The sequence below is a fragment of the Equus asinus genome, chromosome 17 (genome assembly GCF_041296235.1).
Source record: "Equus asinus isolate D_3611 breed Donkey chromosome 17, EquAss-T2T_v2, whole genome shotgun sequence".
Taxonomy (NCBI): domain Eukaryota; kingdom Metazoa; phylum Chordata; class Mammalia; order Perissodactyla; family Equidae; genus Equus; species Equus asinus.
This window is the reverse complement of record NC_091806.1, coordinates 12481833-12505063: the sequence shown is the minus strand read 5'-3', so window position 1 is coordinate 12505063 and position 23231 is coordinate 12481833. Positions and strand designations below refer to the sequence as shown.

Genomic DNA, 23231 nt, shown 5'->3' with positions numbered 1-23231 from the left:
ATGATTGTTCTTGGGTTTTCCTTATCAAACATCAGCCCTGATCATTTTGTTTTACTGAAATAACATTATCACCACAACCAAAAAACCTCAGTAATTCCAGAGACGCTCAAGTCCCTAGCAATCAAGGATCAGGCCTGATTTTTCTTTGCAGAGAGTGACTCTGACCATGTTTACCCACTCTGAGTCTAGACATAGGCAAACTCTTCTATAAAAAGCCAGATAATAAATAGTTTAGTCTTTGTAGTCTACATATGGTCTCTGCCACATATTCTTTGTTTTATTGTTTCTACAACCCTTTAAAAGGTGGGCCTAATTTAGCCATAAGTTGCCCACTCCAGGTCCAGATCCCTAAAACCTCTGAGGCCAACAACAGCAAAACGTGTCTCCCTCTAAAGCCAGTGGCTCTCAACCCTGGCTAAGCATTAAAATAACCCAAAGAACTTCTTTTTTTAAAAAGTCATTTTATTGAGGTTGTAATGGTCTATAACATTGTGTAATTTCAGGTATATATTATTTATCAGTTTCTGTGTAGATTGCATCGTGCTCACCACCAGTAGTTTAATTTTTATCCATTGACATATATATGTGCCCCTTTACCCCTTTTGCCCATCCCCATCCCCCTTCCCCTTTGGTAACCACTAATCTGTTCTCTTTTCCTTGTGTGCGTTTGTCTTCCACATATCAGCGAAATCAGGTGGTGTTTGTCTTTGTCTGTCTGGCTGATTTCGCTTATCATCGTACCCTCAAGGTCCATCCATGTTGTTGCAAATAGGACAATTTTGTCTTTTTTATGGCTGAGTAGTATTCCGTTGTATATGTATGCCACATCTTCTCTATCCAATCATCAATCAATGGGCACTTGGGTTGCTTCCACGTCTTGGCTATTGTGAATAGTGCTGCAATGAACATAGGGGTGCTTGAGGCTCTGAATTGTTGATTTCAAGTTCTGTGGATAAATACCCAGTAGTGGGATTGCTGGGTCATATGGTATTTCTATTTTTAATTTTTTGAAAAATCTCTATACTGTTTTCCATAGCGGCTGCACCAGTTTACACTCCCACCAGCAGGGTATGAGGGTTCCCTTCTCTCCACATCCTCCCCAACATTTGTTATTTTTTGTCTCAGTAATTATAGCCATTCTGACCAGTGGAAAGTGATATCTCATTGTAGTATTTGGTTTTGGTTTTGGTGAGGAAGATTGGCTCTGAGCTAACATCTGTTGCCAACCTTCCTCTTTTTTTCTCTCTCTCTCCCAAGTCCCAGTACGTAGTTGTATATCCCAGTTGTAAGTCTTTCTAGTTCTTCTATGTGGGATGCCACCACAGCACAGCTTGGTGAGTGGTATGTAGGTCTGCGCCCAGGATCTGAACCAGCGAACCCTAAGCTGCTGAAGTGGAGCACACGGACTTAACCACTATACTACTGGGCTGGCCCCTTATGGTAGTTTTGATCTTCATTTCCCTAATAATTAGTGATGTTGAACATCTTTTCATGTACCTGTTGGCCATCTGTATATCTTCTTTGGGAAAATGTCTGTTCATATCCTCTGCCTGTTTTTTGATCAGGTTGTTTGTGTTTTTGTTGTTGAGTTATATAAGAGCTTTTTTTTTTTTTTTGCAGTTTTTCTCCCCAAATCTGCCCAGTATGTAGTTGCATATTTTAGTTGTGGGTCCTTCTTGTTGTGGTATGTGTGATGTCACCTCAGCATGGCCTGATAAGCCGTGCCATGTCCGCGCCCAGGATTCGAACCAGTGAAATCCTGGGCGCAGACATGGCACTGCTCATCAAACCACACTGAGGCAGCATCCCACATGCCACAACTAGAAGGACCCACAATGAAGAATATACAACTATGTACCGGGGGGCTTTGGGGAGAAAAAGGAAAAAAATAAAATCTTTAAAAAAAAAAATTGATGTGGGCCTTGCACTCTCACTCCCAGTCCAACTGATTGAGATTCTTATATTGCCTTTTTTTTTTTAAGCTATAGTGCTTGCTTACAAGTCTCTTTTTTTTGCTGAGGAAGATTCGCCCTGAGCTAACATCTGTTGCCTATCTTCCTCTTTTTCTGCTTAAGGAAGATTCACCCTGAACTGACACCTGTGCCAATCTTCCTCTATTTTGTATGTGGATTACCACCACAGCATGGCTGATGAGCATTGTAGGTCCATGTCTGGGACTGACAAACCCAGGCCACCGATGTAGAGTGTGCCAGACTTAAGCACTATGCCAAGGGGCCGGGCCCTCTTATATTGCTTTAATGCTCTCCAGATGGTTCTATGAACAGGCAGGGTTGAGAACTCTGGATATAAACATAACAGTCACCTCTAGAAATTTAAGTTTCTCCAAAAGCAAACAGCTTTTCACATTTCCATGCATTGTGGTTTAGCTCATAATCTCAACTTGGTTCCAGCCAGTTTTATAATAGGATCTGGACTTTTGTGTAAACAACAGGCTCGTTAATAGTAATAATAGCTACCATATAATGATTGCTTATATTGTTCCTGGTGCAAGGCAAAGAGCTTAAAACTATGATCTCATTTAAACTTCACAACAACCCTATGAACACTGTTACTAACACATTTTACAATTGCAGAAGCAAGTTTAGGGATGCTAAGAAACTTGGCCAGTCACATCTGGAAGGTGCTGCAGCTGGGTTTTGAATCCAGACGTTTGATGCACAGCTGTATCCCATGCACAACTACCATATAGCAATGCCTTTCTCTTCAAGAAATAAATCAGGGGCCGACCCCATGGCCGAGTGGTTAAGTTTGCGTGTTCCACTTTGGCGGCCCAGGGTTTTGCTGGTTCTGATCCTGGGTGGGGACATGGCACCGCTCATCAGGCCATGCTGAGGCAGCGTCCCACATAGCACAACCAGAGGCACTCACAACTAGAATATACAACTATGTACTGGGGGACTTTGGGGAGAAGAAGAAGAAGAAGAAAGGAAAAGATTGGTAACAGTTGTTAGGTCAGGTGTCAATCTTTATTTTTATTTATTTATTTATTTATTTATGAAGATCAGCCATGAGCTAACATCTGCTGCCAATCCTCCTCTTTTTGCTGAGGAAGACTGGCCCTGAGCTAACATGCGTGGCCATCTTCCTCTACTTTTTATGTGGGACACCTACCACAGCAAGCTTTTCCAAGCAGTGCCATGTCTGCACCCAGCATCTGAATCGGTGAACCCCAGGCTACTGAAGCGGAATGTGTGCACTTAACCACTGTGCCACCAGCCCAGCCCCTCAGGTGCTAATCCTTTTTTTTTAAAGATTTTATTTTTCCTTATTCTCCCCAAAGCCCCCCAGTACATAGTTGTATATTCTTAGTTGTGCATCCTTCTAGCTGCGGCATATGGGATACTGCCTCAGCATGGCCTGAAGAGCAGTGCCATGTCCGTGCCCAGGATTTGAACCAGCAAAACCCTGGGCAACTGAAGGGGAGTGTGCAAACTTAACCCTCAGCCACGGGGCTGGCCCCTCAAGTGCCAATCTTTAAAAAAAAGAAAGAAATCAGAAAATTGCTAATGGCTTCAAAATAGCAAATTCCCCTCTCCTCCTAGTTGTTAATTTTTTAGAAATCTTGGAAGTCTAATCTCAGGACACCCTAATCCAGACGTTCCTGCCATAGGCGAGAAAAGGAAAGAACTCTTGCTACTTATTTCAAGTTTGTATACATTCATGCAAAAACTCTGAGTGTGATACTGAACCTCTTATTCTCAAGTTCTCGTGCCCAATGTGCAGTAAACCAATCACTGAGCCATCGGTGCTGGGAGATGTAGAAAGGCTTTATTCAAATTGGCCAAAATGAGAAGGCAGGAGGATGAGCTCTCTCAAATCTGCCTTAACAAGAGAAGAAAGCAGAGGGCTGATTACAGAGCTAAGGGGCTTGGCAGGATGAGTTTCAGAGAAACAAAGGGGTAATCTTTCACTCCGGAGAAGCTCTTGGGCAACCTGACTTCTGGGCATCAATGGCAGCTGGGGGCTGGTCATCCAGTGATTGCAACCTCTCTGAAGACATTCTCTTTCTTCTGCAAAACAAGCTCACAAATCCTTGAGACCCCTGAGTCACCCCTGAGGTTGAACAAGAAAACAGCAAATTGACAAGATTCATCCACGTCTGTGTTGGGAACAAGGTCGAAGGGCAATGATGTTCTTATTGAATATCTACAGTAGCCCTCAGGTACCCAGTTTCAAGTGCTTATGTTTCAGAAAGTGTATTTCATACATAGGGAAGAAAACAGACAAGTCACTGCTGATGAGGATCAAGGCTGCCCCAGGGAGAGAAGCCCAAGGCGTCCTGGCCTGCATACCAATCTATATCATCCTCTGGGAAGCATAGGATGTGACCTGATCCGACCTGATTCCTATCCAAAGTTATTGGACCACCCAATCACCAGACCCTACCTGCACTGATACCATTTTAATGACTTTTTCACGTGATCTTTCCTTTGTCTTCTAAAGAAATAACTCACATACCTATGCCTTATAAATTTAGTCCTACCCTCAACCCATTGCAGCTCTTCACTGCCCGTGGGTCCTGTCCCCATGCTGCAGCTCTTCACTGCCCATGGGTCCTGTCCCCATGCTATTCTCTGAATAAAAGAGCACTACTGCCACACCTTGAGAGTCCAAGAAATCTTTCGACTCCTCGGCTCGCTGAGCCTGCATCAACTGCTTTCATGGCTTTTTCATCCAACAGCCAATTTGAAGGTTCATCTATAAATCAGGGATAATATCTACCTTATAAGGTTCTAAGAATCAAATGCAGTTCTGCATGTAAAGTGTTTAGACAGTGCCTGATACAGTAAGTGCTCAATAAATGTGTGATATTATCAGTATGCCCTAGTAAGAACTGTGTTAGCCACTGTGGCTATAAAAATAAGATCACTGAATTTCTTCCTCCTCCTCTTTTTTTTAAATTGAAGCTGACATACAATATTATATTACTTTCAGGTGTACAATATAGTGATTTGACATTTACTTATATTATAAAATGATCACCCTGATAAGACTAACAACCACCTGTCATCATACAGTTATTACAATACTGTTGACTCCACTGGGTTTCTTCTCAAGCTCAACTTAGAAGGGGGAGATGGCTATCAACAGTAAGATGTCAAGTGCTGGGGAGGGGCTGGCATTCAGACACTAGGTTCAAAGAGGTAATGCCTGCACTAGGTCTTAAGGAATGAAAAAAATTTCGCCATGTGATGCAGTACTAATGCCAACTAGCGTGAAGAATTCAAGGTCAGAGCCATGATGCTCCAAGTAGCTGGCTCCAGAGTGGGAAAAAGGAGAGCCCGGGAGGGAGATTGCCAAAGGAAGATAAATCTAATAAAGCCGGCTGAGAATACCAGAGGGCCAGACTGGGAAAGCTCCCGTATCCCATCGCAACAATTTAGGCTTTTCCCTCATGTGCAGTATAGTATAGTGATTTTTTTCCAGCTGATAAGCAACATAATGAGACATCCTCTTTGTGCTGTAAGAAAAAATTTGCAAACGCATGAAAGACCCACTATTCTAGTTAACGTTCAGGGCTATATCCAAAGTAAGCCACAATAACCAGGGCGAACCTCGGGGAAGAGCCGGGAAAGCAGCACAACTGCCTAGAAGACAAACAACAACGAAGAGCTAGCCGAGAACAGGGACAAGATGGAGGACAAGGAGGTAAAGAAAAGACTCTGCAAGAAACGCATGGGGTGGAGCGCGACGTACTGGGGCAGTCATTCAAACCCAGGCCCTTCCGCCCTATTGGCTTGAACCTCACACTTTTTCCTATTCCATTGGCTACTGGCTCCTTCAATGGGTCAAAACAGCCAATCATCTAGCGCCGTGGGTAAAGACCGCCCTTCTTTTGCGGGGGGAGGAGACAGAAGGGCGTGAGGGGCTCAAGGCGCTTGCGCGGAGGCGCGCTCCGCCGGTTAAAAGCGGATCGTCGCCGGAGGCGGTGTTGCGGTGCATGAATATTGATTACGCAGCGCCGTGCCGAGCGCCCGCCCCTCTCGGCTGCCCGACGCTCTCGGCTCGCGCTCGGGCTCGCGATGGGGAAGAAGTCCCGGGCGGTACCCGGCCGCAGGCCCATCCTGCAGCTCTCTCCGCCGGGGCCCCGGAGCAGCACGCCGGGCCGCGACCCGGAGCCGGAACCCGACGCCGAGCCGGACTCGACGGCGGCGGCGTCCACCCAGCCAGTCCCGGCGGCAGCGCCGCCGAGCACGACGAGCGCGGTGACTACTGCCGCCGCGGCTCCGGACGACTCGCCTTCAGAAGGTGAGGGTGCGCGAGAGGCCGCGGGCCTCAGCGGTGAGGCCGAAACTCGAGCTCGGGGCTTGCGGCCTAGGCCTGTCGGGCAGGGCCCTGGGAGGAAGAGGAACCGGGGCGGGCGGCGTCCGCATCCGAGGCCTGCTGCGTGGAGGGGGCCCGCGGGAGGACGGCTGTGGCCCCCGACGCGGCGGAAGGCGCCGCGGGGCCGGGTGCGCCGCCCGGAGCGACCCAGAGGCGCAGCCATCTCTGCCGCTGGGGCTGCCCGGGCGCCCGTGTCGTCTCCGTGTCGGCGCGCGCGTTCGCGTAACTTAGGGGGTCCAGGCGAGAGTCTGGGTCTTCGCGTCCGAGGCTGGGTGACAGTGGACCCTGGGTTTTTCTGCACGTCATCTGCTCTTCTTTTTGGTTGCAATTGGGAGGGACCCTTTAGAAGCGAGCAGACTCTTAGTATGCCAGCCAAAGCGTAAGGCACTCCAAATGGGCGGGTGTCCCCAACGAGTCCTGGAGCCGTGGGGCTCGTGGGTTCCCAAGCCCGTGTGTGTTTCTCCCCGGAATGGTGCTTGGATCAAGAGTAACTGTTCCATGCTGCGGCAGGGGCCTGCGCTGGGGAGGCTGCGACCATTCCAGGTGTTAACAGAATCATCCTGGGTAGCTCATGCGGAAACACAGTGGTAGCCGTGCCTGTTGTAAAGGCCCGATGGTAGCCTGGAGAAGATTTCTTGTGTGTGTGTTTGTGTGTGTGTGTTTTAACTTTGAATCAGTTCAGATGTAATTTCTAGACGCACTGTTCAGCTTCTTAAAGTCAGTAGGCAAATGGAAGATTCTGGCTGTGCTTATCATCTCCCAATTATTTGGGTCAGGGATGGATTATCCACGCTATTTTTCAGTAGATGGAATCTAAATGTGAAAGGGCAAATCGAAGATTGTTTTTATCACCTGTAGTGTTTTCCCGGGCCCATGGTCTGACTGTAGTGTTCTTTTGTTCGTTTGTTAAATCCAGATGAACAGGAAGTGGTGGTGGAGATTCCCAGAGTTGTTCAGAATCCTCCAAAACCAGTCATGACCGCCAGACCCACAGCCGTGAAAGCAACAGGTATAGTTTTTTTGTTTTGGTTTGGTTTTTTTGATGCTTTTCTACAATATTTAGGTTTGTATATAGAGTGGCGAATGTGTCAGTGTTGCTAATTTATATTTCTCCCAGAAAATGGAAACTTAAAATCTTTCTGTTTGGGAGGGCTTGTTGGTGCACACTTTAACCAGTAAAATCTGTGGTTGCTTTTTCTTTCTACCCAAAATACTTTGTACTCTTTTTTTTCTCCTAGTGCTATTTTGTAACTCCTTTCCCGGCTCCCCCACGAGCTTGGCATTCTTTAGGAACGCCAGAGATGTCTTTTCATTCTATTTCTTTTCTAACACACTGCTTTGGTTATTACCTGGCAAATGTTTTGGAGGTAAAAATTACTCTTATTAAATCTTTTTTAAGCACAGAGGAATATTTTCGGTAGTGGTTTCATAGACAAATCTGGGTTCAAATCACCACTCTAGCGTTCATTCTGAGACTTCAGGGCCTCATGCATCTGTAAAAGGGATTTTACAGCCCTAAGGTATTTTGAAGATTAAATTGAACAATGTATATACATTTCTGACACAGCAAGTGCCAAGAATGTTAGTTTTCGCTACTCTTTAGATGTTGAAAGATTAAAATATGTTTTGATGCTAATTGTTCTTTAGTTGGTAACAGTTTTATTCTTTTTAGTTTGGGCTACTTTTTGTGCTACATGACACCTGAAATAATAGATGCTTGCCCCCCCCCCCCCCCCCGTTTGCCATTTGCCACTTAAAAAAAACAAAAACAAAGCCAATGCAGGTTAGAAAAGCTAAAACTTAGTTGAGAGAGAAATTTTAGAATTAGAAAATACCATTTTGTGTTTGTAAACTGCATATATTATTTCATTTGAGTCTTCTAAGAATCGTGTAAGGTGGATAGAATTTAAATGTTCCTAGGAGAAATCCTTTTTTTTTTTGGAGGAAGATTAACCCTGAGCTAACACCCCCCCGCCAATCCTCCTCTTTTTTGCTGAGGAAGATTAGCCCTCAGCTAACATCCACACCCATCTTCCTCTACTTTATATGTGGGACGCCTGCCACAGCATGGCTTGCCAACCAGTGCATAGATCCACACCCAGGATCCGAACCAGCAAACCCCGGGCCACCAAAGTGGAACGTGCAAACTTAACCACTGCACCACCGGGCTGACCCAGGAGAAATCCTCAATTGCTATGTCAGTCAGTGCTTCAGGCCTTTATGTGCCTTGTGAACAGAAATGTTTTCATTCCCTTCAATTTGCTCCTGTAACATAACAATGTATCAGCTTTATTATTTCTTACCTACCAGTCGGTATAATACATACGAAGGTTTGTGACCGAAGGGAAAGAGTTTTCCATTATTTGCATTGCTTTTTGTAACCATTAGAGTAGATATTCAGCACTTGACTTTTTTTTAAGATGATTTTAGTTAAAGGATTTTATCTTTATGTTTCTAGAAACATGCCAGATTTCTTTCCACAAAAAAGGAGTAAAAGTCTTAAGTTGTTAAGGTATGCTTTTATAATATGGTGGAACAAGCGTATCTAATACTTCTTTGCTGAAAAATATTATGGTGTATGCATGTGAAATTATTTAAAGAAAAATTTAGAATAAGCTTTATGAAATTAGATCAATAGACTACTATGATAGTTAACAGTATTTAAGCATCTTCTAGAAAAGGGTTCTTAGGGTTCCACAGATGAGTGTCAGAGGTCTCTGAATCCCCTGAAATTGCACACTAAGCTATGTTTTCCTGGGAGAGGGTCCATAGCTTTTATCATATTGATAATAGTTTCTATGACCAGCTAATCAAGAGGACTAAAAACCACTGTTCAGATAATGTTGCGAGGAAATGGTAGTAGACGTTGAAGACACAGTTACTGTTTGAAGCTTAGTAGGAGAGTAAGGTGCACACCTAAGAAATAATTTACTGCCTAATGTAGTTAGTTGATTTACAGCTTGTGTGGCACCATCCATTAAAGTTAAGCAAAGTCAGATTTTTTTTTTTTGAGGAAGATTAGCCCTGAGCTAACTACTGCCAATCTTCCTCTTTTTTTTCCTGAGGAAGGCTGGCCCTTGAGCTAACATCCGTGCCCATCTTCCTCTACTTTATACGTGGGACGCCTACCACAGCATGGCTTTTCCCAAGTGGTGCCATGTCCGCACCCGGCATCCAAACCGGCGAACGCCGGGCTGCCAAAGCGGAACGTGCGAACTTAACTGCTGTGCCACCACAAATTGAGATTTGAGGAGTCTGCATTCCTCTCAAAAAAGACCGCTAAGGACGGACTGTGGCCCTGAAGAATGGCCTTGATTCCTCTGGTTTCAAGTAGCAATATCTCAATAGTAGTCTAGGGTATGGTCCTTTGAGGCTTTCGTTTATTTTACTAAGATTAAGCAATTTTACGTAATATTGTGAATATTTATTTTCAGTCTCAGTCTAAATTCGTGCCTGTTCCTTATCGACATGGGGACTAAGTTTTCACAGGTGTAGTTGGAACTTAAGTGCATTTCATGACTTGCTTTTATTCCTTTTACATTACTTTTTTCCTCCTTAGCATTGTTTCCTGTAATCCTATAATGGTCTGATTAATCATAAAATAATACTGCGTCAGATACCGTGCTGTAATTTGCTTTCCCTCTTCCTTATTTCAGAGCATTTGGGTTGTTCACAGTTTTCACTTATTTAAATAAGGCTGCTAGAAGCTTTGTACACAAGAATTTTTTTGCATTATTCTTGGGGTTATATTCCTAAAGATGGGTATACATAGCTAAGAGAAACTTGAAGAGTTTTGTAGCTCTTGATGCATGTGGCCAGATTATTCTTAAGAAATGCTGAATCAGGGGCCAGCCCTGTGGCATAGTGGTTAAGTTCACACACTCTGCTTTGGCGGCCCGGGGTTCACAGACTCGGATCCCGGGTGTGGACCTAGCACTGCTTGTCAAGCCACGCTGTGGTGACATCCCACATGAAATAGAGGAAGATTGGCACAGGTGTTACCTCAGTGACAATTTTCCTCAAGCAAAAAGGAAGATTGACAGCAGGTGTTAACTCAGGGCCAATCTTCCTGACACACACACTCAAAGAAATACTGAATCAATTTATAGTGTCTCTGACAATATTAAGTATGCCTGTTTCCCCACAGTACTGGGTTTAATCATTTTCATTTACTTTGCTATTTAATAGTCATTATGTCATTAGGAGCTTGGGAGACTCCTGGTGAGAGTATTGTGAAAAGCTCTGAGGTGAAAAAAAAAAAATTAGGTGGAGCTTTGGCTAAACCTTTGCCTGTGACCCACTCTGGGCCTGGGGAATTACCCTCGCTTGGGGCGTGTTGTAAACATTCCATGAGGCTCACCTGACTGGAACCTTTTACCAAAGGATACACAATTAAGGCTGATGACCTGGCTGATTATATCTCTGATTATCTCTAAACTAAGAAGTGTTTTTATGTAAAAACAAATTTCCCATCCTTCCTCCTCCCGTCAAAAAACCATCAGTGCTGAATACTGAAGTGCAGGTTTTCCCATACAAAATGTCTCCTGCAGTTTTGCTCTTATAAGACTTACTTCTTGTTCAGAAAATCAGGCAAGTTGACTGGCATGTTCCAAAACAATGAGAAATAAAATATTTGGTAACTGGAAAATGGAAACACTGTGAAATAAAGGTCCACTTAAAAATCTTTCTGATCACTTTAAAATAATATTTTGGAAATTGATATTTATTGTAAGAACTTAACTATATGCCAAAAAATAGTGAAGGGAAGATTTATATGGCTAAAGCATTGAATGTGAAGTCTTGTATGATAAATGAAGCTACTAGTGTTTATTTTTTAGATGAACCCATAAATTCACTTAGGGAATTAGGACAAAACTAGATTTTACTTCCTGTTCATTTATCGAATATTTATTGAGAAAGTAGAATGTGCTGGGCACTGGGAAATCTAGTCTTATTGATATCTGAACAGTCTAGCTAAACTTTAACATTTCATGTACCTACTATAATAAAATTAGATACAAAGGTAGTTATTAGCTAATTGTAACATTAGTGTAGCCACGGGCGATAGAAAAGGAAATAGCAGCGTTACAGAGGTCATACCCGGTACAACTGGAGTTTGAGGAAGACATTGATAATTGGTTCTAGCTGTTCTGTTGTTGTTTGTTTGTTTCTTGGTTTTGTTCTGGCACTTTCGAGTTCCATTTTAATTCGTCACTTCTCCATTGATGAAAAATCATTGCAAAACAGCTTTCTTTTTAACTTTGAAAATCCCTTTGTTGGTCTACTAAACCCTAATTGGCTTTTGCTTGTTTGAGATGGATGCATAAATCAAGTAATTCTAAACTCAGTGTATACTGTTATTTTCCCAGGGAGAGTATGAGGTTGAATAATCGAGCATGTATTTTGAGAAGGATGTCAAGTAGCTATGTGGATTGATTTTATTAGCTCTAAGTGCGTAATGTAATTTCTCCCTCTCTGTGGCATTTCAGTGATGATTTGCGGTTGTGTTTGAAGCCGTAAACTAGATGTGAGCTCTGCCTGAAGAACCCCGTTAGACGTTCTCTTGGACACGCTGGCGTTGTTGCTCCTGACGTTGTTCACCTTTTTGTTCCTAGGAGGTCTGTGCTTGCTTGGTGCATATGCTGACAGTGATGACGACGAGAGTGATGTTTCAGAAAAACCAGCGCAGTCGAAAGAGGCGAATGGAAACCAGTCAGCCGATATTGATAGTACATTAGCCAACTTCCTAGCGGTTAGTGGTGCTTTTGTTTGGGTTTTTAGTTATTGGAGCCACTTCGGGACCTGGATCTCAAGTCGTTAGTCTACTTATCAATCTCAGTGTCCCGTTCTCCCCTCTTCTCCTCCTCATCGCCTTCCCACTGCCCCTTCCCTGCTTAGTGCCTCTCCAGCCCTCTCCCTCTTCTCTGTTTGTAAAGCTTGTAAGGAGAAAAGGGGAAAAAATAGAAGGGTGTGGGGAACTTGTGTAATTGGAAGATGAGAGTTTTGATTTGAGAAGCTGAGAACTGATCATGTAGGATTTTTTTAAGTGATCGTCATTTCCTCAGTTTTCAGGTTTTGATATGATTAATGCATTTGTTACTATTTTCATTCTAAAGGAGATTGATGCCATAACAGCTCCTCAGCCAGCAGCTCCTGCAGGAGCCTCTGCTCCACCTCCTACTCCACCCCGACCGGAGCCAAAGGAATCAGCATCATCTGCCCTTGCTTCCACTGCTGCAAATGGAACAGACCCAGCCCAGGCGTCAGGGTGGCAGTATGATACCCAGTGTTCACTGGCAGGAGGTAAGCTTGATTCTTTGATTTTTAAAGAAATCTAGGGCCGGCCCAGTGGCGCAGTGGTTAAGTGTGCATGTTCCACTTCAGCAGCCCGGGGTTCGCTGGTTCGGGTCCTGGGTGCAGACATGACACTGCTTGGCAAGCCATGCTGTGGCAGGCGTCCCACGTATAAAGTAGAGAAAGATGGGCACAATGTTAGCTGAGGGCCAGTCTTCCTCAGCAAAAGAGGAGGATTGGTGGCAGATGTTAGCTCAGGGCTAATCTTCCTCAAAAAAAAAAAGAAAGAAATCTAGAGTGCAATCTTTAAAGATGTCCTAGGCATTGAGATCCCCAAAGATGAAAATCTGTCTGCTGTAGCCCCAGACTTTAGGATTCTGGCCTTTTAAATATAGTATTTGGAAGGTGAGAAGTAGGAAGGTTTTCTTTGGGAATTACTGGATATAAATTTATCTTTTGAAAGATAATTGCTTGCCCTTTTAACCAGTAGCAGGTTATGTCAGGTAAATAATAACAGCTATTTTAAAAAGCCTTTTGGGGTTCAAATAGATTTTTGGACCATCAAACTGCTTTTCTTAACTGTGTGTGCAAAGATGATTTGGGAGAGAGGAGTTCCCCTAATGTCTGGAGACATTTTGGTTATCACAACAGGTGACAGGAGAGTGTTACTGCGTCTAGTGGGTAGAGGCCAGGATGCTGCTGAACACTGCGTAGGACTGCCCCCCACAGCAAAGAACTGTCCTGCCCAGATGTTACCAGTGCTGACGTTGAGACACCCTGTGTTAGATTGCTATGCCTGTAGAGCTGACTTAGGATATAAGGGTAGAATTGTGGAGGAAGTTGTGCTTCTTAAAATTTATTTTCTTCTAGTTGGAATTGAGATGGGAGATTGGCAAGAAGTCTGGGATGAGAACACAGGATGCTATTATTATTGGAACACACAAACAAATGAAGTGACTTGGGAGTTGCCCCAGTGTCTTGCCACCCAGGTACAGGGATTACAACATTACCAGCCCAGGTAAGAATAGACTTGAGAAAGAAATTACCTAGAAGGATATTAAGAGTCTTACCTTTGCTGATAATATTGGCCTTCTATTTCTCTTGCTAAGTATATTTTTTTTAGTTCTGTAACAGGTGCCGAAGCTAGTTTTGTGGTAAATACAGACATTTACACTAAGGAGAAAAATGTTTCTGTTTCTAGTAGTAAAAGTGGACCAGTCGTACCCAAGCGAGAAGTTAAAAAGGTCAGTGTTACATCTTTCCTCATTTGCTTATTTAAAATCTAAAGAGCTTGACTGTTCCTCTGGCACAGGTATAGAAGCTTTCTGTTAATATTTTACAATCAGGTATGGAATAGGATAAATTCTGTTTCTTAAAGTTTTACTTAACTGTTTCTGTATATTACGTGGCATTTACAGCACTTAGCCAGTTTGGTGGTTCTTTTGGAGCTTTGGGATGCCACCGAGGCTTCTTGGGTCATTGTGAAGGACATGGGAGCAGCCACACAGGCAGGGCTTCAGGTCCCCTTCTCTACTTCAGAATAGTTCTATTTTGGGATTCCATGTAATTTTTTTTTTTAATAAAAAGATCAGCTACCTTAAAAATTAAAAACTATTAGTGGAATAATTATTTCTATAGCCTCATCAGTAAGAAAAGTAAGCTGTAGTCTACAGAGAGAGGATGTGTTGAATTTTATCTTGAATTTTTAAATGATGGGTTCAAAGGAGTTTTTTAATAACCAAAAGTACTTTTAGAATAATTTACTCTTTACAACTCCAGGAGGGATGTAGAATAAATATTCTCCCGATGGAGGAAATAGACGCTTAAATATAATCATGCATTTCGTTTTAGAAATATTTCACTTTCCCCTAAATCACCTTCACAGCATACCTGTGAGGTTATCTTCCTCATACAGAAGAGGAAGGTAAAGACTTACCCAGTCATGTGTTGAGCTTATTCGAATCTGCCTCTGCTCCTTACTAGTCTGTCTGTTGACATAGGAGGTAGTGGGGAGGGTATATAGTGTGAGTCCCACCCCGAACTAGCTTTCAGTTCAAACCTGCCTTCCTGAAGTAACGGTGTCTCCATTATACACATGTAATCTGCTATTAACATGTGTAATACTAATTAGACATACTAATCTGTTGCGAATTGGTGGTTTTTAAGAATATCCAGTGACTGAAAAGTACAGTCATTTTTAACATGAACAATTCAATATATATTCAGTGAGATTTCTTTGAAAATTATGTGAGATTATTTTATTCTTTATAGGAACTAAATGAAGGAATTCAGGCTCTCTCAAATAATGAGGAGGAGAAGAAAGGCGTGGCAGCATCGTTGCTTGCTCCTTTGCTGCCTGAGGGAATAAAGGAGGAAGAAGAGAGATGGAGAAGAAAAGTAATTTGTAAAGAAGCGGAGCCAGTTCCAGAAGTGAAGGAAACAAGTACGACAGTAGAAGAAGCAGCAACAGTCGGAAAGCCCCAGGAGATGATGTTGGACAGTTTGGAGGACCCTTCCCAGGAGGACCTGTGTAGTGTTGTTCAGTCTGGAGAGAGTGAAGAGGAAGAGGAGCAAGACACCCTTGAGCTGGAGCTAGTTTTGGAAAGGAAAAAAGTAAGTGTTTGCCGTTCTAGTCAGAGTAAATTTCTCCCCTCAGTACTGTCATACTCTGGGACCTTTGTGCTCAGTCTGCAGCTGTTTTTGGGATTTTGTTTTTCTTATCCTTTCATCTAGAGTGTTTGAGCTTCTGCAATGAAAGCTTGAACTAGGGAGTTGTAGTTCCTTTGGGCCCTGATGATGCTTTTGGTAGTCGACAACCAGTAAAGACCGACATTGTTCTGGTTTAAAGATAGATACAATGAGTAATGTATCTTTGATTTAGCTTCTTAACAAATGAGCATTGCAAATTCTTGTGAGAACTTGATTTTTAACCCAACCGTTAGAGTACAAGTTGGCTTCCGGTGATCAGCTACAGCGTTGTTTGGATACTTAAATGGGCCTTCTAAGGAACAAGAATTAAGAAGAACCCATGATTTCATGTGCTTTCCTTTTAAAAAGGTGGTCCACTGGAAACTTTCCTGATTGGGAAGTTGAGTTTTGCCTGTTTTCTGCCCTGATTTTTCTTCAAACAGTTTTATCTATTGTTTCCTTCAGTGTGAAGCAAAATCTTAATAGGTGTTATGATAGTAATATCTCCTTGAAGCTTCCCACCCTTTTGAAAAATTTGAGTGGCCAGCCCGTGGCCGAGTGGTTAAGTTCGTGCCCTCCGCTTTGGTGGCCTAGGGTTTCACCAGTTCGAATCCTGGGCGTGGACGTGGCACTGCTCATCAAGCCATGAAGAGGCCGCATCCCACATGCCACAGCTAGAAGGACCCACAACTAGAAATACACAACCATGTACCTGGGGAGCTTTGGGGAGAAAAGGGAAAAATAAAATCTTAAAAAAAAAAATTTGAAGCTATGGAGAGCGACTAGCTAAGTTAAGCTTTATCTGTTGTGTGCATGTATTGGAAAACTAGTCTATTAGTAGATCTCTAGGACCTATCCCCTTCAAATCTATATTTGTTAACTATAATCATGAATCAACATTTATTGAGTAACAATAGAATATGGAGCATAACGCTCAGCTCTGATGGAAAAATGTGTTAAGAAATACTTGTCTTCAAAGAATTTAAATTCAAAGAACGCCTGGGTACTTGCAACTCACAAATGCTTAAGTGTTGATAAGTAGTGAATAACACTCTAACTTGATTGTCTTGTTCGTTGTAGGCAGAGTTGCGAGCCTTGGAGGAAGGAGATGGTAGTGTGTCAGGGTCTAGTCCATGTTCTGATATCAGCCAGCCAGCATCTCAAGATGGAATGCGTAGACTTATGTCTAAAAGAGGGAAATGGAAGATGTTTGTTCGAGCTACCAGTCCAGAATCTACCAGCCGGAGTTCTAGCAAAACTGGACGAGAGACTCCAGAAAATGGAGAAGCTGGTAACTCATGCTCTACATTAAACTTCAGAGTTTGAAAAATATAGAGGGGAAATCTTTCTTTCGCTTTTTTTCTTCCCTCTTCAGCAAAAAGCGAGAGACGGCTCTTTGACCCTTTTAGGGAAGTCCTGGGAAGGAGGCGTCCCTTCACTGCTCTCCACCTCCAGTGGAGGAGTAAGAGTCTGAGAGGCTGGCATCCGCTGGGTTGTGTGTTCACTACTGATTAGGAATTACTTCTCCCTTAATAGCAGCAAAGCAAGATTGACTCCCCTTATTTTTTATCACTTAGCACTATAGTTGTCTTGATCTGTATAAAGACCAGGCGCTCTCCTTAGCCTACTATTTCCAGATGGTAGGCAAGGCAGGCCAGGACCGCCTCTGGCAAGCCCAGCCTCATCTCTGTTCTCTCTGCGTTGTGGAAAGGGAGCAGTAAAATTTGAACACCTAACCTTAGTTGAGTAAACCTAGCAGAGGATACCTTACAGGTTTTGGTTAAAAAACAAGTAAACAAAAACATAGGTAATAAGTAAATGCAGACATCTTGTTTGAAGTTTTTCTTTTCAATCAACATTAGAGGAGAATACAAAGTAGAGTTCTAAAAGTCCCTCTGCATCTTCTCCCGATTCTCATTCCCGACCCCTGAGGTGCGTTTCCTCTATCCTAAATGATTTCCTTCGGACCTTTTCCTCTATCTTTATATACATTTGTAGGTGTATCTGTGTACATGTGCACATGTAAATTTTACCATAGATGAGATAAACCATATGGATTGTTAGGCCGACACACTTTTTTCACTTAACAATGTGTTTTGAAAATTACTGTTTTTAACCACTGAGTGGTATAGATGTCTTTGCTCGACTCTTCCTCCATCAGTGGACATTTAAGTTGTGTCCATGTTTTACACTTAAAAAAATAATACTGCAGGGGCTGGCCCCGTGGCAGAGTGGTTAAGTTCGCGCTCCACTGCAGGCGGCCCAGTGTTTCGTTGGTTCGAATCCTGGGCGCAGACATGGCACTGCTCATCAAACCACGCTGAGGCAGCATCCCACATGCCACAACTAGAAGGACCCACAACGAAGAATATACAACTATGTACTGGAGGGCTTTGGGGAGAAAAAGGAAAAAAATAAATAAATAAAATCTTTAAAAAAAATAATACTGCATTTGTATTACCAAAAGAAACCTACAAGCCATTCAAATGTCTGTCAAAGGTAGAATGGATGAATTGTGGTGTATTCTTACACTACAATACTAAATGACAGTGAAAAATGAGTGATCCATAGTTACATATATCAACATGGATTAATCTCAGAAACAATAGTGTTAAATTTTAAAAGCCCCAGAAGAATGCATATGTTAATATTCTATGTATATAAGTTGGAAAGTATGAAAAAATGTTGTGCTTAAAGATCTTTCCATGATGAAACTCAAGGAAGGTACTTACTAACACCATCAGGGTAAAGGTTATGTCTGGTGTCGATGTGATGGCAGAGGCACAGGGAGCTTCAGAGGTGCCAGTAAAGCCTTCTTTTAAGCTGGGGTGTAGTTACTCGAGTGCCCATTCATTTTAAGTATATTTATTATACACATTTATGATACTTGACAATAAAAACATACTGTAATATTCTGGTACATATATCTTTGTGCAGATTTTAGTATCACTATAGTATAGATTCCTAGTGATATCTTGATGGGTCAAGAGATATGTGTATTTTAATTTGTTAGATTCTGTCTAATTGCTCTCCAAAATATTCAAGCTTTAGAGCTCTAGAGGTGCTTAAAATTGTTAAATTCTTGTGCCTGCCACCAAGTATAAGATATCTGATGTACCAATGAATTACAAACTAGTAAGTGGGATAGTAGGAAGATTTGGTTTCAGGCAGTTTGAAAATGTGGAAGGAATATTAATGATTAAATAAAAAGAGAAAGGCCATTATTTGATAAAATTAAGTACTTAAAGCTTGAGGCTAATAAAAGGTGTTGAAAGTGATGTTAAAGTCACATGTCGGCCAGCTCTGTGACCGAGTGCTTAAGTTCGTGCGCTCTGCTTTGGTGGCCCAGGGTTTCGCCGGTTTGGATCCTGGGCGCCGACATGGCGCTGCTCGTCAGGCCATGTTGAGGCGGTGTCCCTCATGCCGCAACTAGAAGGACCCAAAACTAAAATATACAATTATGTACCAGGGGGGCTTTGGGGAGAAAAAACAAAAAAGGCACGTTTCTTCTTTAGATCAGGGATTAACCAGAGTTAAGGAAAGGTACTTAAATTTGTTTTGCTTTTTGAGTCTGTGATATCCTCCTGACAGATGGTTTACGTTATATATGTGGATTTGGTAAACAGGGTAAGAAGCAAACATAACAGAGAGTTCCTATCTTTTACTCCATTAAAGTTGGTGGTAAACCTATTCTCTTTTGGAGATTCCCTCTACCAACTGACATCAGCACCAACCAGAAGAGTAGGTGGATCCAGTATAGATTGTCTACAGGTGTTAAGCAGTTGAGGATGGAAGTTATCAAGTAGATTAAAATTAATGCTGCTCTGATTATGATACAAAATCCACTTGATACAAGAACCCTATATATCCCAGGTTTGGTATCTAGCTTTTGTAAGTAAATGAAGCAGTGGTATTCTGGAAGAGAAGATTAGGAAAGATTAATAGGTAAAAGAGAAAAGGAAGGCAGAAACTGTAGGGTCGTGTGGTAAAACAAAGTAAATTTTACGTATAAGAGAGGTGATTATAAAGTTTTTTGGTTTCATAAATATAGGCTAAGTCATTAGGGCTGCTTTAACAAGTAAGGAAAACACAGGCAAAGGAAAGAGAACTAATAACCGTTGTCAGCGATCTCTGCTACAGGGGTAAGAAAATGTATGTAGGGCTCCATCAGTATTGGTCCTTTTGATTTGATTTCACATGTGTTCTTTTGCAGCAGTTGGTGCTGAAAATTCAGAAAAAATAGATGAGAATTCAGACAAAGAGATGGAAGTAGAAGAATCCCCAGAGAAGATAAGAGTACAAACAGCGCCGAAAGTAGAAGAGGAGCAGGATTTGAAAGTATGTATTAATGCAGCTTCACAAGTATTTTTAGATTGGCCAGCCATTGAACTACTTTTCCTACTAGCAAGAAGTAAAAGTGCTCTTTACTATCTCCAAATTTAAATCATCGACTTGGTTAGGTGAAAAGGTCATATTTAAGGCTGAAATAAGGAATAAGGACTGACTGATGTGGAGAAATTATCTAAAAATAAATTCTAAATGCTTGCTTTCTTACAAGTAAGCCTCCATTGGAAAGCAGTAGCTTGTCAAATACAGGCTTCTCTGGAAGTACTGAAGAGACTGAAAGTTACAAATTTAATTCCTGCATGAACTACTTGTCCTTATGCAAAGGCACATTTGGTTCCAATTTCGTTTGTAACCTAGGGTCATGAGGAGAATTAGACCATATAACATAAGTATGTGGCTATTCAAGGGCAGTCTGTTGGAAAAACTACTTAGCACATTCTTTTGACTTGAAAGATGTTATCCAGTCACTAGCTAGTGTACAACCATGTAGAAGGGATGGGGAGAATGGGTAAGTGATGGTTTGGACAATATTGGGAGAGCATTTAGGATCAATTTTCAACTGTTGAATTCTGTGTTTTATTAGAGTACGTATGCATTTAATTTCTCTAGACCATCTGTCACTATCACTCTTGTGAATTATTTTACTATAAATAAGAATTTAACTTTTTTTTTTAAAAATACATTGTTTTTATTTATTTTTGTGCACGTGAGAGGAAGATTGGCCCTGAGCTAACATCTGTTGCCAGTCTTCCTCTTTTTTATGTGGAATGCCGCCACAGTGTGGCTTGATGAATAGTGCTAGGTCTTCATTTGGGATCCGAACCCATGAATCCTGGGCTGCCAAAGTGGAGCCTGCAAACTTAACCACACCACCAAGCCGGCCCCAGAATTTAATCTTTTATATAACTAGATGCAGCTGTCTGAGAAAAGCTGTTTGTAAGCAGACGCATTTTTCTAGTATCTATAACAATAAATGAAAGATTTCCCACAATACAGAAAATATTGCTGATTCTATTTTTATTTTTCCTTTTGTTCTTTCCTGCATTACAGTTTCAGATCGGAGAACTGGCAAATACCCTGACAAGTAAATTTGAATTCCTAGGCATTAATAGACAGTCCATCTCCAACTTTCATGTGCTGCTCTTACAGACTGAGGTAATTTAGCCATTTTGGGTATAAACAGTGTTTGAGTGACATGCTATATGTGTGAGGACTCTGTGTTATATTTTAATCTTAAATTTAAGTTTTTAACCTTTATGCGTATCTGAACCACCACCCCAGGAAGAAAAACTATAGCCAAAGCACAAAATACAATTCTGAAGATAAATACTGAGAGTTTGTATGTAATGATGATACTGCATTCAATAGGGGTATATTTCAATATAAGTTTATTTGTAACAAATTAAAATTCTATTCATAATGATCAGATGAGGCCATATAACATTGAAAGTACTTAAGTGTTAAAGCTTTATAAATCTATTTAAAAAGAAAAGTTTTGAGTCCTATTTGTAGCCTGCATGCTTTACAGAATGGAAGGGCGGGATTAGGTAAGGGCCTCCTCCAGGATGTTGGCTGATGTCCCTAAGAACTGAATCTTTAGTTTTGATTAATGTTACTGAGCTGAATGAACTCTCTACCCAAAAGAGGTAAAATTTCTGGGAAACCAATCTTACTGTAGGCTAAAGGGGAAAGTAGAACTACTTCTACTTATTTTCACGGATGTTGGAGAGTTGACAGTGTAAACATGTGCTGGGGTCCAGTCTCATTTTTCAGAACTCTGTGGATCAAACAGTGTTTTTTATGAAATTAAGATGGGATTTCTTTTCCTCTCTGGTCTTCATTCCTGCCAAGAGTATAGCAGTATAGTCATGGACCAGAAGACTTCTGTCCCTTTCTCTCTGCCTCCTAGCATAAGAAATCTTTAACTTCCTGCTGTTTGTTGATTCTAGACTCGGATCGCAGACTGGCGGGAAGGGGCTCTTAATGGAAACTACCTTAAACGTAAACTTCAGGATGCAGCAGAACAACTAAAACAGTATGAAATAAACGCCACTCCTAAAGGCTGGTCCTGCCACTGGGACAGGTACGCACTCTTCTCCCCTTTTCACCTTTCACCTTTGACATCTCAGACATGATTTGTGATCACCACCGCCTGACGACATGACAGCCTGTGTGGAGACAGAGCAGCTGCAGTTAGCGGTGCCGGGCAGGCCGAGCATCGCACGCACTCACAGAGTTCGGGCCAGCCACACGGTGGAGACACAAAAAGCAATGTTTAAAGTGTTCCATGTAACGGATTTTTTCCCAAGATTGGACAAAGCTGGTTTTTACTCTCCAGAGTGTTGCACGGAGTAGGGCGGGCTTGGGGGTTAAGCGCATGCGAGAGCTCTGTGCGCTTTACAGGACCTCTGGAAGCAACTACTCCTGATTAACCTCGGTGAAGTTAAGGAAAGCTTCGTGGCTGAAGATGTGAAGGAAGAACAAGATTACTATCTTCTGCCAGCAGGTCAGATGAAAACATTTCTTTTTATATTTGGCTTTTCTTGATTTTTTTTTCATTATTTGAAATCTTTGCTCTTTTATTTTTCAGCTCCCAGATCCTCTCCCTCTCTTTAGCTTTCACTGTGTTTGATATCAAGAGTATGAAATGTGAATTCCACGGTCCAAGAGGGGAAGAGTCAGCTTTCGCAAACTTCGTTGTTCTCTTCTTCGGAAGGGAAATTAGTGTTCTAGGAGATTGAGTCCCTCCGTTAATGAAACTTGAAACCCTGTTAAGCATTGGCAAAAAAAAAAAAAAAGATGTGAGAGGTGTTTTCTAAGTCATCTGTTGGAGTGAGAGGGCTCAGGGCTGTATTCACAGAGCTGCTGGCAGTGCAAATAGCTTTGAATTATCCTTGGTTCTCCATTCTCAATTGTCAAAGCTCTTTGTTGCCTTTGTGAATAGCAGTCCGTTAAGAAGAGGTTCGTCCCTGTGAGAGCAGACTGCTGTCCTGGGACAGGACCAAATGGCAGTGTCTTTGTAGGAGAATGGGTCTTAAAACATGTGTTTTCTTTCTTGTAATTTAGGGATCATAGACGATATTTCTATGTAAACGAACAGTCGGGCGAGTCTCAGTGGGAGTTCCCAGATGGTGAGGAGGAGGAGGAAGAAAGCCAAGCAGCAGAAAATAGAGACGAGACTCTTCCTAAACAGACCTTGAAAGACAAAACTGGCGCTGATTCCAATTCAACAGAGTCCTCCGAGAATTCCACAGGTGGGCCAATTTACTCTGTGCTAATGGGAGAGAAATGATTTTAGAGAAAAAAGACTTGTAGTAATTGATATCGTAAAAGAAAAAAATAATTTAAATCACAATAATGTAAATTTCTAATTAGAAAATAGTGGCTTTACCTAAAAATAAAAGAATGCCAGCATTAATACTGAAGAAAACCAAGGCAGTGAGTGTTTAGAAATCAGCATACTATTGCTATCAAACTCTGCTAAAAAATGAAATGATTAGCCAATATATTTTGATTTAAAAGATTGTCCTATAACCACTCTGTCCTGCCACGGACAA

The 23231-nt window shown here is 42.0% G+C and overlaps 1 protein-coding gene across 1 annotated transcript in view; it reads left to right on the top strand.

Annotated features, from left to right (window-relative positions):
• The first annotated feature begins 5893 nt into the window (after window positions 1–5893).
• The window catches only part of FNBP4 (formin binding protein 4), a 34048-nt gene continuing 16710 nt past the window's right edge, over window positions 5894–23231 (top strand). The window contains exons 1-12 of the mRNA XM_014861366.3: window positions 5894–6270; window positions 7262–7354; window positions 11961–12097; window positions 12462–12648; window positions 13510–13657; window positions 13763–13883; window positions 14911–15252; window positions 16408–16618; window positions 19541–19665; window positions 20725–20829; window positions 21624–21757; window positions 22741–22928. Of these exons, the coding sequence (XP_014716852.2) occupies window positions 6045–6270; window positions 7262–7354; window positions 11961–12097; window positions 12462–12648; window positions 13510–13657; window positions 13763–13883; window positions 14911–15252; window positions 16408–16618; window positions 19541–19665; window positions 20725–20829; window positions 21624–21757; window positions 22741–22928 (2017 nt within the window). The 5' untranslated portion in view covers window positions 5894–6044. The remainder of the gene's footprint in view (window positions 6271–7261; window positions 7355–11960; window positions 12098–12461; window positions 12649–13509; window positions 13658–13762; window positions 13884–14910; window positions 15253–16407; window positions 16619–19540; window positions 19666–20724; window positions 20830–21623; window positions 21758–22740; window positions 22929–23231) is intronic.